The 16,052-nt window shown below is 39.0% G+C and overlaps 1 protein-coding gene across 7 annotated transcripts in view; it reads left to right on the top strand.

Annotated features, from left to right (window-relative positions):
• The window catches only part of LOC137372378 (LIM and calponin homology domains-containing protein 1-like), a 503,856-nt gene that overhangs the window by 360,663 nt on the left and 127,141 nt on the right, over positions 1–16,052 (top strand). For 6 of the 7 annotated variants that reach the window (XM_068036300.1, XM_068036294.1, XM_068036281.1 and 3 more), the window contains 2 exons: positions 2,569–2,604; positions 12,923–13,049. In XM_068036300.1, the coding sequence (XP_067892401.1) occupies positions 2,569–2,604; positions 12,923–13,049 (163 nt within the window). The remainder of the gene's footprint in view (positions 1–2,568; positions 2,605–12,922; positions 13,050–16,052) is intronic. The other variant, XM_068036287.1, reaches the window with a different exon arrangement.

Below are 16,052 nucleotides of genomic sequence, written 5' to 3'. Positions count from 1 at the left end.
TTTATTTGTTATACTTCCTTGATTGGCCATTGTTGATTAATTCCAATAGAACTTGATATTTACAACAGCTGGAGACAAGAAATGTCAATGTGATCATTTAAGTCATTCATCACTTTGCTGTGTAACAGGTCAAAGTACAACAATAGGAAGGTCAGGATTGGGGTAGTTGACATGAATGTTTTCACGCTTTCATTAATAACATACTGATTGTAAGTGCAAACTTCATGCACCTTGCTGGTTCTACTCAAATTTCTGTCAGAGATTAGAGAATTATTTAATTGCCCTAATTAAATGTTGAATCCCCTACCATCAACATCCGGGGGCAGGTCGCCATTGACTAGAAAATTAACTGGACCAGCCACATAAATATTGTGGCTACAGATGCAGTTCATAGCCTAGGAATTCTGCGACGAATAACTCACCTCTGACTCCCCAAAGCCATTCCACAAGGCGCAAGTCACGAATGTGATGGAATATTGTCCACTTGCCTGCATGAATGCAGCTCCAAAACACCTAAGAAGCTCAACACCATCCGGGAGAAAGCAGTCCACTTGATTGGCACCCCATCCACCATATTAAACATTCACTCCCTCCACCCCCACGCAGCATGGCTGCCATGTGTACTACAAGATGCAATGCAGCAACTTGCCTAGGCTTTTTCAAGAGCACTTTTCACACCCGTGATCTCTAAAGCCTAGAAAAGCAAAGGCAGCAGGTGCATGGCAACACCAACACCTGCACGTTCCCCTCCAAGTCGCACACAATCCTGACTTGGAAATATATTGCTGCTCCTTCACTGTTTTTAGGTCAAAACCCTGGGACTCCCTACCTAACAGCACTGTGCAAGTACTTCACCACATGACCGTAGGGGTTCAAGGCAGCGGCTCACCGCCACGTTCTCAAGGGCAATTAGGGATGGGCAATAAATGTTGGCCTTGCCAGGGATGCTCACATCACATAAGCAATAAAAAAGGCTACTTTCCTTTTGAAAATTAGTTTAATTAAGGAATAAGCTTTTCCCTAAAATTCTGAAAATTTACACTCAAGGGGTACATAAGTAGTGTAATTGTTAAGTTAGAATTAACAAGATCTTAATTAATGGTCTTAATTCAGTCAATTGTTTCACATGGGCCTTTGGAAACAAGATGATGTGTTTCTGTTATGTGTGATACTGATCAGGTAATTCACCAAACAAGTCATGTTTGTGTAATTGGAGATCTTGAAATATCGACTAGCTCAGCATCTGAATTGCATTTATAAATGAAACTGTCTTAGAGCTATACATATTGGTATAATTAAAAATTCCAAAATATAATAGCAAAGAGTATTTGTCCTAATTAAATATAATTTAATTCTGATTAGTCTAATTGACAAATTTACTGTTTTCTAATGCAAAATATCTGGCAAAATTGGAAAGTGTAATTATGACTACTATTTAATGAACCATGACAAATGGTATATATTAATACACTTCATTTGTGCACTGAAGTAAATTTTAAAATCTTTTTTTCTTCTCTCCTTTATCTGGTTCCCCTCATGCCTAAGGCAAGGCAGGATGTTCTGCTTTTTGGTTGCTGCCAGTATCACCTTGAAACCCTCCGACTTGGCCAAGATTGATCAGCCCTCCATTAATTTCTTTCCTCCCTCGATGTTGTATCTTTCCACAGTGTCCATAGTGCTGCCCTTGAAATAGTTGTTAAAAATAAATTTCCAGTCCTGTTTCTTCAAATAAATATATATTCATTGATCCTGCTGCCAAATGGAATCCTGTTTCAATGTTACGGCCCCACAGCTGGGGTGTTGGGCTCCAGAAACTACTGATGGGCATGTACAATAGGCAGAGCTCCTTTTTGCTTTATATTTTCATACATCAAAGATCAGCCAGATCATGCCATTCCAAAAGGTTTTGGCTTTCATTTGTCTAGAAAACTAATGATTAAAACCAGCTTTCAGCCACTGAATCAACAATGGTTTAGAATTCATATCAACCTCCAAATTGTATGGTATAAGTCAGATTGAAGAGAGAGAAAAATGGTTTATAAAATAGATTTCAAGCTATCAATATTTTAGAATAGATAGATTAGGCAAGTAAAAACTAACATTAATGTAAAACATTGGGAGTTTCCTTGGGGATTCTCCCAATTGGCCACTGTGACTTTGGTGGAAATGGAAATGACTACCAATCTTCTGTTGAAGTTGTAGTGGCCAATAAGGAGAACCACTGAAGAAATTTCCAGCAAAAGTAACATAAGTAGGAGAGAGAGGCAATAGGGAAATATTTTAGGTGTTTATTTTTATATTGTTGAATATATATTACAGCAATTAAGCTACTCCTGTTATCTAAGTAACATTTTAGATGTTATTAGCACAATATGAACTGGAAAACTGAGTGACTTACTGTCCAGGGAGATAGCAGTTTCCCTGGACCTGCCAGAAATCTAATCATTAAACCCCTGTTATACAAACAAATTTCCATTGTGCATTTTTGAAAATCTCAATTTTATGCATTTGATGCTTCTTATGTTTTATTGTAAATATTCTGTGTGTTCTTTATATTTGGTCCTGTAGATACAGTCCTACAGCTGCCCTGTCTGATGATACAGGGTAAGTGGTATCTTGTGTTTAAAATTTGTGGAACTGCATGTGCTTAATCAGTATTTGCAACTGCTTACTAAATCACCAGGCATAACGAGTTTGTCTAGGCTTGCGTGTTTAACTGCTTTGGCTATATATAGCAACACACAGTTGGGGATTACTGACAACAGAACAATTTATAAGAAACAGGTGAATTTCACGTATAAATGTTACACCAGATTTGGGGAGGACTGAATATAGAATGATCATTTCAGATTGGAGTTCTTAATAATGAGTGGCAATTGCTATTGGGCTGTTGTGAAACAAATGTCCATGCAAATTCTCTTTTTCTATATGGTTACAGATTTTTGCAAAACACAACTGGTACAGCATCACGTATCTGGAACTTTTAGGCTTAACATCAATTAACTCCTTAATGTAGGCAGAGGCCACACTTGAAGGCAGACACTGTTCAGGGGTGGGGGATTTGGGTGGGGTTGGGAGTGGGTGGGAGAGAAGTGGCAGGCAGAGGCACCAGTACATGGAACAGATTGTATTTTCTTGGCTGCATTTGGGCTGTTTAACTCATTCTACATTAGTGACTCAAGTTTTCCATTTCATACTTACATCTTCACAAATATGAAACAAACTGTGTTCCCAATAATTCTGTGCAAAGCCTTCAAAAGGGAGTTGTATATGTACCTGAAAAGGATCAATTTGCAGGGCTATGGGGGGGAAGAGAAGGGGAGTGGAACTAATTAGATAGCTCTTTCAAAGGGCCAACATGAGCATGAAGGGCCAAATGGCCTCATTCTGTGCTGTATGAGTCTGTGATTCTATAAAATAAAAATTGGTATTCTGGCTTTAGGGGAGTTGTAAAAACACATTTCTTGACTTTCTTTCTCTGCTGCTGCCTATGAATTTGGATTATGTTATTTTGCATGCAGAATAAACTGTTTGATGTTTGTTCTTGATTAACTGTTCTAATGAAATTGAAATTGAAGCTATGAGCTCTTGCCAGCAGTCAAAGAAAGTCACTGCTTACACTTTGATGTAATCATCACATACCAGTTCCACTGAAGTATTCAAAGAATGGTATGAATCAGTGGGAGTGGTGGATGGCAGTCAGAATCATTTAGAAGCAGAAATGCATCGGTAAAGTGTTAAATCACAATGCTGTTAAACAAAAAAGTGACACTTTGGAGTAGTAACTGTTCAGCTCAGAACGGGTATGATGTGACGTACCATTTGTTGCAGTACATCATCAGTCTTCTATTGGAAGTGAATTTGACACAACATCCAAAAACCCAGATAAACCAACAGCACATTAATTTTGAGCCACATTGTTCAGAAGAGTGTCTCGTACCGCTCTCCTATATTTCATGATCATGCATTTGGTTTCCCAATTCTTCTTAAGCTTTCCGACCTCCCATTTGCCATCCTATCCTCCCCATTAAAGTACTTTGAGATGTTCCCCTATATGAGGTTGTTGATTCTACGAGAATCCCTAAAGGAATAGCTTTATTAATGTTATAGAGAACAGATGGTGACAAAAAAGTAACAGACAATAAAGATGTGCCCTTTTTTTGGCAAATGTGGTAAATAGGAATATAAGAATCACAGTTACAATATCATTCTTCATACCCGCATTTACAATTCTCTAAAGTGAACAAAGGAAATGTTTCTTAAAGTGAGGGCAGAGCAGTATCATAAATTAAACTGAATCATCTATAAAATAAAACCAAAGAATGGGCAGGAAATTTTGTTCTGAAAGATTATTTAAAGAATGAGGCTTTAGAGTTTAATCAAATCTGGCTTCTGTGATCTATGAAAAGTGTCACAGGAAGGATATGTGGTTGTTAAACATCGCACACTCAGATACATTTATAGGTAACCTGTCTTAAGGTCAATCTCATTGCATTGTCCTTTATCCTGAGTTCATATTAATTTGACATTGCCATAATCTGAATCATGGAGTGCATATTGGAGAATGACATTTATTCCACACATTCCATCTATATATAAAAAAAACTATTGCATGTGCCTGTATCAGGCATTCCAAACATCACGTTTAGGGCATCACATCTTTTTGTGTCATCTTTCACCTGATTAGTAAAAGTTCATGTTCATAAAACATCAATAAATCATAACAGAACAGGTAATCCTCATACCAATCAGCAAATACCAAGCAGAAATGAAAACCACCTGTCATGAAATGCAAAAAAACTAAAATCAAAAATGGGAAGCTAGCATTTGCTAGTGATGAAAAAAAAAATTAAATGTATCACAAGATATTTTGACAATCCTTTCTACTGCTATCTTAGTTCTCCATGAACTTGAACATGTACAACTGTAAATAGCGTAATAAAATTGTTTTAAAAAACTTAAAATTGTAGTAGAAAATGGTTACGGTTGCACACACAATAGGTAATTTCTCTGTTTGAAATGTCTATAATAATTTTTTCCATCATAGACCTATTTGATTATTAGGTTCATGTAGGTTTCCAGACCCATAACTGTTAGTTAGCGAGACCTAAGCCAGAGGTTACAGCTCCCAGAATATATCCGTGCACCCAGTTTCTTGATATTTCTCATGATTGACTGTAAGACTGTTGATTCAGAGCATTGCAGGATATGCTTTTTGAAAGCTATCCCATCCCCAGTTAATTCTGGTAGGGATGAGAATTACTTTTTTGTTGTGTGCATAAAATAACAGATCATTGAGTCCAACATTTCTGTGGTAACATTGAAAGCAAAACATTATATACTACATATTAGCTGATGTCCCCCCCGCTATGCTCAGCAAGTAAGAAAGCTGAACGGGTTGAGCTAAGGAGAAAACCAGCAAGTGGAAAAGGACGCAAAGCAGATACCTATATTTTGTAGTACATTCTAATATAAATATATTTTATTTTTCATCATATAAACAATGGGATAGAACTCCCATGGGGTGTTTTCCCAAAATTCCACCATAACTTTGACAGAAGATCATAGGAAATAGGAGCAGGAGTAGGCCATTCGGCCCATCGAGCCTGCTCTGCCATTCAAACAGATCATGGCTGAGCATCTACCTCTACGCTATTTTTCCCCACTACCCGCATATTCCTTGATGTCATTAGTATCTGGAAATCTATCGATTTCTGTCTTGAACATGCTCAATGATTGAGCTTCCACATCCCTCTGGGATAGAGAATTCCACAGATTCACCGCCATCTGAGTAAAGAAATTCCTCCTCATCTCAGTTATGGCCTGCCCCTTATTCTGAGACTGTGTCCCCTGGTTCTAGACTCACCAGCCAGGGGAAACATCCTGTCCACATCTACCCTTTCACGCCTTTCAAGAATTTGTAAGTTTCAATCAGATCACCTCTCATTCTTTGAAACGCTAGACAATACAGGCCCAGTTTCTGCAATCTTTCCACATAAGACAATCCCGCCATCCCAGGGATTAGTCTGGTGAACCTCCATAGCACTCCCTCTACGGCAAGTATATCCTTTCTTAATTAATCTGTACACAATACTCCAGGTGTGGTCTCACCAAGGCTTTATACAATTGCAGCAATACATCTTTATTGCTGTACTCAGATCCCCTTGCAGTGAAGGCCAACATACCATTTGCCTTCTTAATTGCTTGCTGCACCTGCATGCTAGTTTTTAGTGACTCATGAACAAGGACACCCAGGTGTCTTTGGATATCAACACTTCCCAACCTCTCACCATTTAAGAAATACTCTGCCTTTCTGTTTTTTCTACTAAAGTGGATCACTTCACACTTGTTCACATTATATTCCATCTCCCATGTTATTTCCCATTCACCTGTTCAAATCCCCTTGAAGCCTCTTTGCATCCTCCTCACAACTTACATTCCCACCTAGTTTTGTGTCATCAGCATATTTGGAAATATTACAATTGGTCCCCGTATCCAAATCATTTTTTTTAGTTCATTCATGGGATTTGGGCGTCACTGGCTAGGCCAGCATTTATTGCCCATCCCTAATTGCCGTTAAGAAGATTTTGAACAGCTGTGGCCCAAGCATTGATCCTTGCAGTACCTCACAGGTAACTGTCTACCATCCTGAAAATGACCCCTTTATTCCAACACTTGGCTTTCTGTCTGTTTACCAATTCGCAATCCATTGCAGTATGTTACCCCCAATCCCATGTGCTCTAGTTTTGTTTACTAACCTTCTGTGTGTAAATGTATCAAAAGCCTTCTAAAAATCCAAATACACCACATCCACTGGTTCTCCTTTATCTACAAGTAACATCCTCAAAAAACTCCAACAGGTTTGTCAAACATGATTTCCCGTTCACAAATCCATGTTGACTCTGCACAATCATGTCATTATTTTCCAAGTGTCCAGTTATCTGATCCTTTATAATAGATTCTACCATTTTCCCTACAGCTGATGTCAAACTAACAGATCTGTAGTTCTCCGTTTTCTTTCTCGCTTCCCTTCTTAAATAGTGGGGTTACATTTGCTACAAGATCAACGGAAACCCTAAAGAAATTATGTAAGTCACCATTTAAGTCATTTCTCCAGGGTTTCACACCGATCTTCTGCCAAACTTCTTGTGGGAGATCAGAAAACAATTTTTTTTTTTTAGAGATACAGCACTGAAACAGGCCCTTCGGCCCACCGAGTCTGTGCCGACCATCAACCACCCATTTATACTAATCCTACACTAATTCCATATTCCTATCACATCCCCACCTGTCCCTATATTTTCCCTACCACCTACCTATACTAGGGGCAATTTATAATGGCCAATTTACCTATCAACCTGCAAGTCTTTGGCATGTGGGAGGAAACCGGAGCACCCGGAGGAAACCCACGCAGACACAGGGAGAACTTGCAAACTCCACACAGGCAGTACCCGGAATTGAACCCGGGTCGCTGGAGCTGTGAGGCTGCGGTGCTAAATTCTACCTAATGTTTGATTTTGTGTTCCACAGTATAAACAGTTCTGGAAGGAACTCATCGTCATTCTACTTAAATAAATGAGCACTGTCACAGAGATATTTGATTAAGAAGGAAAGGTGCAAATAAATGATTATACTAAAGTTATGTATTCCTTGGTCTTCAGTATAAAAGATCACACCTAAACCGATGGACTATAAAAGTAAATGACTGCTCCCCTCTATTAGATGGAAAAATTGTATTTATTTGCAAATTGGGAATTTGAGGGACCAAATTTTCTTGCAGTCAATAAGAAAATACTATTTACTTAATTTTTAGAACCAATCAGAAAATGCTATATTAGCAATCTTAGAAACTTTGTTCCAAATTCTCTCAGTGGACAACTGCACCCCCCTTTACTTCTCACCTTAGTGCCTTTAGTTTAGTTTAGTTTAGAGATACAGCACTGAAACAGGCCCTTCGGCCCACTGAGTCTGTGCCGACCATCAACCACCCATTTATACTAATCCTACACTAATTCCATATTCCTACCACATCCCCACCTGTCCCTATATTTCCCTACCACCTACCTATACTAGGGGAAATTTATAATGGCCAATTTACCTATCAACCTGCACGTCTTTGGCATGTGGGAGGAAACCGGAGCACCCGGAGGAAACCCACGCAGACACAGGGAGAACTTGCAAACTCCACACAGGCAGTACCCAGAATTGAACCCGGGTTGCTGGAGCTGTGAGGCTGCGGTGCTAACCACTGCGCCACTGTGCCGCCCTTTTTGCACCCATCATTCTCTTGGACACCATTATCATACGCTTCGGCAACCCGAGCAATATCTGGCCACTGCTTGCACACACTTGCCATCACCTATCACATTCTTCTGCGCTCCTAGCAAACGCTTGGGCACCTCTCTCACACTGCTGCCATATCCGAACTCAATCTTGGGGATCAATGGCACGCTTTCGGGCGCACCGAGAACACTCTGCATACAACAAGCACACATGTGGGCAACACTATTTTGGCACCCTCTAGTACACTCTTGGGCACACCTAGTAGACATTGAGCATCTACAGCACACACGTGGGCAACACCAGAACACACCCATCACCTTCTTGGGTACATCTATCACACTTTGGGCAAACCGATCACACATTTGGGCAGTTTCTTGCAGCAACATAATTTCTGACGTATCATGAAAAATACAATAGGATGTCACACAGTATATAATTAAAAGTCTTGCATTTAGAACATTTATAACATGCCAGGCATTGCACTGCAAAGCGTCATATAGTTTAGAGAAACAAACCAATCTTAAAAACTGCACTCAGTTCTGGTCTCCATATTACAGAAACGATATAGAGGCATGGGAGAAGGTTCAACAAAGATTTGGAAGGATGATACCAGAACTGAGAGGGTACAGTTAGCAGGAAAGGATGAACAGGCTGGGGTTCTTTTCTGGAGAAACTAGAAGATTGAGATGTGACTTGATTGAGCTCTTTATACTTATGGAGAGGTTTCAAAGGGTAAATGTAGAGAAGATGTTTCCACATGTGGGATAGCCACTAATAAATCCAATAAGGAATTCAGGGGAAACTCCTTCACCCATAGAATGGTTAGAATGTGGCGAGTACAAGGAGTTGTTGAAGCGAATAGCATAGATGTATTTAAGGTAAAGCTAGTAAAGTACATGAGTGAGAAAGGAATAGAAGGATGTGTTGATGGGATTAGATGAAGTAAGGTGGGTGAAGGCTCATGTGGAGCATAAAGACCAGCATGCACCTGTTGGGCTGAATGGTCTGTTTTTGCACTCTCAAATTCTACACAAGAAAGATCAATTGATCTGGAACCTGAAATTAACAAGATTCTTCCAATCTATAATTAGACTCTACTTGACTTTAAATTATGTTTACCAAGCAGTGTATAATTTGTGGCATTAAAGAGGCACGCTACCTTTGCAGTAGAATAATGTTAATCCTTATACAACAGTACAGGATTCGATTTTCTGTGAGCAATGCCCTCAGAAGGACGGCTTCTAGTATAATTTTTTCTTATGTAAGAAGAAAATAAAATATACGATTCTGAAATGCAGCTATGAGGAAAGATTGGATAGGCTGGAGTTGTTCTTCTTGGAACAGAGAAGGCTGAGGGGAGATCAGATTGAAATGTATAAAACTTTGAGGGGCCTGGATAAAGTGAAGGTGAAGGGTCTATTCACCTCAGCAGAGAGGTCAGTGACTAGGGGGCATAGATTTAAAGTGATTGGTAGAAGGATTAGAGGGTAGATGAGGAAAAACGTTTTTCACCCAGAGGATGGTGGGGATCTGGAACTCACTGCTTGAAAGGGTAGTTGTGGCAGAAACCCTCAACTCATTCAAAACGAGTCTGGATATGCACCTCAAGTGCTGTAATCTGCAGGGCTACGGACCAAATGCTGGAAGGTGGGATTAGAATAGGTGAATTGTTTTTCGGCCAGCACAGACACGATGGGCCAAGTGGCATCTTTCTGTGCTGTAATCTTTCTATGATTCTATGATCTTGTACTTGCAGGACTTGAACAGCACTAGGTGGCAGTAAATGATTTTGCAGCAGCCACGGATGTAAAAGGTGCACTTGCACCAGTAGCTAGAAAGATGACAGCTGATGCCTATTCTTTGGGGTTTCCACCAATCATCTGTCAAAGGTACAGTGGAAGATTGGGAGAATTCCCATGGAAATTCTACCCCAATGTGTCTTATTCTTATCAATTTCAGAACGTATTGAATGAAACATACTGACTAGAATCAGAGCTCAATAGTCTTCAGGCAGCCAATTTGTTATTTGCAATTGGAGAACAATATTAAAAATTTCTGAATGGAATTGGGATCATTTGGAAGACACCATGGTGTGCTGCAAGCTTTTCAATCAGAAAACCTACTTTAAGAAAGAATGCTTTGAAAAGCTAAAAAAATTGGTGACTGTAATTGTGTGTAGACAGGGGATTCGTGCAGAGCTGCATATATTGTTCTCTGTACAAATAGCTCGGCCACTGCTCAATACTGAGCATTTGTCAGGAATAAAGTAACTCCACTCCACCTTTCATTCACAAGAAAGAGAAGATAGAAATTGTTATTGAGTTGAAGGGTTGCAAACTCTGACAGGACTCTTCAGTGGTGTGAATGTGAGAATCTTTGAGAACTGTATTGATCTAAATTATTCCCAAAACATGCAGAATGGACAGCCTCATGACAACAACTGCACATTCTCCTATAATCAGGAGAATATAAGACTTCAATGGCAGTCCGAAACTAATCATTTGGAACCAACAAACACTGCTAAAGAGCAGGATGAGGTGACAGAGGTACACAGAGTGGGAGCAAGCTTTACATCAGTGACAGCCTTGGAGGAGACCTAGTTTATAAAATATTTATAGTGTTGCTTAGATGGAGTCCTCAGTCTATTCAGAGCAATCAGTCTTAGACTTTATAATTCTACTCCAGGTGACAAACTAGTTTACTTCCTGTAAGTTAGAGTGCACAGATATTGTGGAATTATTTTTGAAGTTTCACACAATTAAAATTACAACAGTTAAATGCAGGGGAGGGAGAATGCCCTCTTAATTGGGGAGATCAGAAGGGAGGATTCAACAGGGTTCAAAGAATAAGTTTGTTTAATTAATGGTTTAAATTTCAATCTTTAGTTGATAGGTGAATTGCCAAATGAAAGCACTTCAGTGAAGAAGGAGTTGACTGCACCGATTAAGAATGGGTTTGTGAGTGGATGGGAATAGTAGAGTAGTACATAAACCAGTCAGCTTCTAATATTGCTGACATTATCATATTAGCAAGGACATTAGCTTCGGATCTTCTATTCTTCAGCATGTAGGGTCCTTAAAATATGACATGGTTACTGATTCATTGATAAATGCACACATCTGTAAAGCACATCAGCTCTCAGATACAGTTCACAAGGTGCTTGTGCTTTTAAAAGAAACAAATATCAACCACTGAACTTGTCACAACATTTTAAGCAAACAATAAATGAATGAACAATATTACATTTGCTATACCATTGCTTTCATATAATCATAAACAGACTAATTGCCCATTCATTCATAATCCCTTACTGTCACTAGTCTGATGTACAGCATGTTTCCATGAGCACTTACAAAGATAGATGTATTATCTTCCTGTGCAGAAACTTTATAGTTATCCCATATGTCATGTGGCAACAGGTTTAGTGTAGGTTGGAAATGGATGCTGATCTCGTGTGTTGGCTCATTTGATAGCTGCATTCTGTTAAGCATTTCATTGGTTTGTAAAAAAAACACAAGTCTCTCAGGCGCTGCTTGTGTCATGTTGGCTCTTTTTACGATGATTCACATTTTATTAAATCGCATGGCTTGTAACATTTTATTTCATTTTAATAGATTCAGTACAAAACATTTTGTATTATCATTTCCCATTGTTGTTTTAAACCTTTGAGAATTGAGGCCAACAAAACTTGCAGCATTTGCAGTTGGACATTTCATCCCCTTTCCAAATCATAAATCAGACCAAATAATAAGGAAAAATATTTTGAACATTAACATTTTACCCATCTGTTTTTAACTGAAAACATTCAGAGAAGTCAGGTCATGAATAGATTTGTAGGACTATTTTGTGGACGGTTCATTTGTTTCAGATGTAATTCCTTTCCAGGAACATCCTGCAAGATTGTCCAAGTTCTGAATGAGATCCCATGGCACAATTTCACAATCTTAAATATTTTTCTCCATGAGAACCTTTCTCTTTAACATATGAGATATTATTTTATGGCACTAATATAATAAAATAAAACTCTCAGTTTTTCAGACTGAGAAAGTGAATTGCAAACGTTCGAACCTCAGGACTGTCTGTGCAGTTTTGGTCAATACTCAACTAACACCTGATATAATCTAAAAAAAAAACCTTGTAATCTTAGACAGGTGTTTCCAGATTGCAGAAAGTTTTGACAGTTCTTTTTAAGTGCTATTTTCCATTAGTCAGGTCCATGAACTTAACTGCAGATCAAAGTACATTGTTATAGACACAAAGACTCTCATGTTTTATAAATGCACAGTTGAGCAAATTTACTAATTTATTTGAATGCAATTTTTGCCTGCCGTTTTAAAAAAAATCTAGTCTGATATGAGATTAATCCCAAGTGAATGACATCAGGTTTTAGTTAAAAACTGTCAAGCAGAGGCAATAAAACTTGGCCCATCATTGATTATTATAGAACTCTTGTGCTATGGTGTAACTCATAGGTCCATCCCATGGGTGAAATAAGCATTATTCATACAAAAAGAGCTGAATAGGGTTGCACTTGATGAATTCTAGCACCCTGATGTGGAGGAGGAATATACACTAATTAAACAATCTTTAAGAGAAAAGGAAAGGCATTCTCACTTTTTTTTATACTCCTGCTTTACAGAAGTGTCAGTATGAATGACATGAGACCTGAAGATGATGCTTCAACACAGCCTCACAGTAAAGCTCGCCATGAGGAACTGCACAACATTCACAGTCGACTACGTGAAGACCAGGACAAATGGCAAGAAGTAAGACCTGAAAATAAAACTGCTTGATGTTGCCCTCCATCGACATCTTCTAACAAACTGCCACAACACAGACCTCCCTTGTCTCATGTATCTACCAACCCCGACTCTTCATTAGCCTCACACCCCTGCCATACCTATTACCCTTCTGCCCTGCTCACTGCCCTGGCACTAGTTGCACACCCAGCTGGCACCAAAGACCAGCATGGGAAGATAATGGTAGGAGCAGGAATTCCTGAACTCTATCATTAAATTTTTTAAAAATTCATTCATGGGATGTGGGCGTCGCTGGCTACGCCAGCATTTATTACCCATCTGTAATTGCCCTTGAGAAGGTGGTGGTGAGCTGTCTTCTTGAACTGCTGCAGTTCTTGGGGTGCAGGAACACCGACAGTGCGGTTAGGAAGGGAGTTCCAGGATTTTGAACCAGCAACTGTGAAGGAACAGTAATATAGTTCCAAGTCAGGATGGTGTGTGACTTGGAGGGGAACTTGTAGGTGGTGGTGTTCCCATGCATCTGCTGCCCTTCTCTTTCTAGGTGGTAGAGTTAGCGGGTTTGGAAGGTGCTGTCTAAGGAGCCTTGGTGTGTTGCTGCTGTGCATCTTGTAGATGGTACACACTGCTGCCACTGTGCGTCAGTGGTGGAGGAAGTGAATGCTGAAGGTGGTGGAAGGGGTGCCAATCAAGCGGGCTGCTTTGTCCTGGATGGTGTCGAACTTCTTGCGTGTTGTTGGAGCTGCACCCATCCAGGCAAGTGGAGAGTATTCCATCACACTCCTGACTTGTGCCTTGTATATAGTGGGCAGGCACTGGCTAGAGAGGAGGTGAGTTATTTGCTGCAGACTTTGACCTGCTCTTGCAGCCACAGCATTTATGTGGCTGGTTCAGTTCAGTATCTGGTCAATGGTGACCCCCCAGGATGTTGATAGTGGGGCATTCAGCGATGGTTATGCCATTGAACGTAAAGGGGAGATTCTCTCTTGTTTGAGATGGTCATTGTCTGGCACTTGTGTGGGACGAATTTACTTGCCACTTATCAGCCCAAGCCTGAAGGTCATTGATGAAGTAGCTGAAGATGGTTGGGCCTGAGGGCACTACCCTGAGGAACTCCTGCAGTGATGTCCTGGAGCTGAGATGATTGACCTCCAACAACCACAACCATCATTTTTTAGTTTTAGTTTTTATAGAGATACAGCACTGAAACAGGCCCTTCGGCCCACCGAGTCTGTGCCGACCATCAACCACCCATTTATACTAATCCTACACTAATTCCATATTCCTACCACATCCCCACCTGTCCCTATATATTTCCCTACCACCTACCTAAACTAGGGACAATTTATAATGGCCAATTTACCTATCAACCTGCAAGTCTTTGGCATGTGGGAGGAAACCGGAGCACCCGGAGGAAACCCACGCAGACACAGGGAGAACTTGCAAACTCCACACAGGCAGTACCCAGAATTGAACCCGGGTCGCTGGAGCTGTGAGGCTGCGGTGCTAACCACTGCGCCACTGTGCCGCCTAGTGCTAGGTATGATTCCAACCAGTGGAGAGTTTTCTCTCTGATTCCCATTGACTCCAGTTTTGCTAGGGCTCCTTGATGCCATACTTGGTCAAATGCTGCCTTGATGTCACTCTCACCTCACCTATGGATTTCAACTCTTTTGTCCATGTTTGGACTAGTGCTTGTACAATGTGACTAAATTCACATTAAAAACCATACAGATAATTGTACAATGTGACTAAATTCACATTAGAAACCGTACAGATAATTATACAATGTGACTAAATTCACATTAGAAACCGTACAGATAATTATACAATGTGACTAAATTCACATTAGAAACCATACTGATAATTATACAATGTGACTAAATTCACATTAGAAACCATACTGATAATTGTACAATGTGACTAAATTCACATTAGAAACCATACTGATAATTGTACAATGTGACTAAATTCACATTAGAAACCATACAGATAATTGTACAATGTGACTAAATTCACATTAGAAACCATACTGATAATTGTACAATGTGACTAAATTCACATTAGAAACCATACTGATAATTATACAATGTGACTAAATTCACATTAGAAACCGTACTGATAATTGTACAATGTGACTAAATTCACATTAGAAACCATACAGATAATTGTACAATGTGACTAAATTCACATTAGAAACCATACAGATAATTGTACAATGTGACTAAATTCACATTAGAAACCATACTGATAATTGTACAATGTGACTAAATTCACATTAGAAACCATACAGATAATTGTACAATGTGACTAAATTCACATTAGAAACCGTACAGATAATTATACAATGTGACTAAATTCACATTAGAAACCATACTGATAATTGTACAATGTGACTAAATTCACATTAGAAACCATACTGATAATTGTACAATGTGACTAAATTCACATTAGAAACCATACAGATAATTGTACAATGTGACTAAATTCACATTAGAAACCATACTGATAATTGTACAATGTGACTAAATTCACATTAGAAACCGTACAGATAATTATACAATGTGACTAAATTCACAATAGAAACCATACTGATAATTGTACAATGTGACTAAATTCACATTAGATACCATACTGATAATTATACAATGTGACTAAATTCACATTAGAAACCATACTGATAATTGTACAATGTGACTAAATTCACATAAGAAACCGTACAGATAATTATACAATGTGACTAAATTCACATTAGAAACCATACTGATAATTATACAATGTGACTAAATTCACATTAGAAACCGTACAGATAATTATACAATGTGACTAAATTCACATTAGAAACCATACTGATAATTGTACAATGTGACTAAATTCACATTAGAAACCATACTGATAATTATACAATGTGACTAAATTCACATTAGAAACCATACTGATAATTGTACAATGTGACTAAATTCACATTAGAAACCGTACAGATAATTATACAATGTGACTAAATTCACATTA

Source organism: Heterodontus francisci, chromosome 1 (assembly GCF_036365525.1).
Source record: "Heterodontus francisci isolate sHetFra1 chromosome 1, sHetFra1.hap1, whole genome shotgun sequence".
Taxonomy (NCBI): Eukaryota; Metazoa; Chordata; class Chondrichthyes; order Heterodontiformes; family Heterodontidae; genus Heterodontus; species Heterodontus francisci.
The sequence above is the reverse complement of the archived record's forward strand: the minus strand, read 5'-3'. Positions and strand labels throughout refer to the sequence as shown.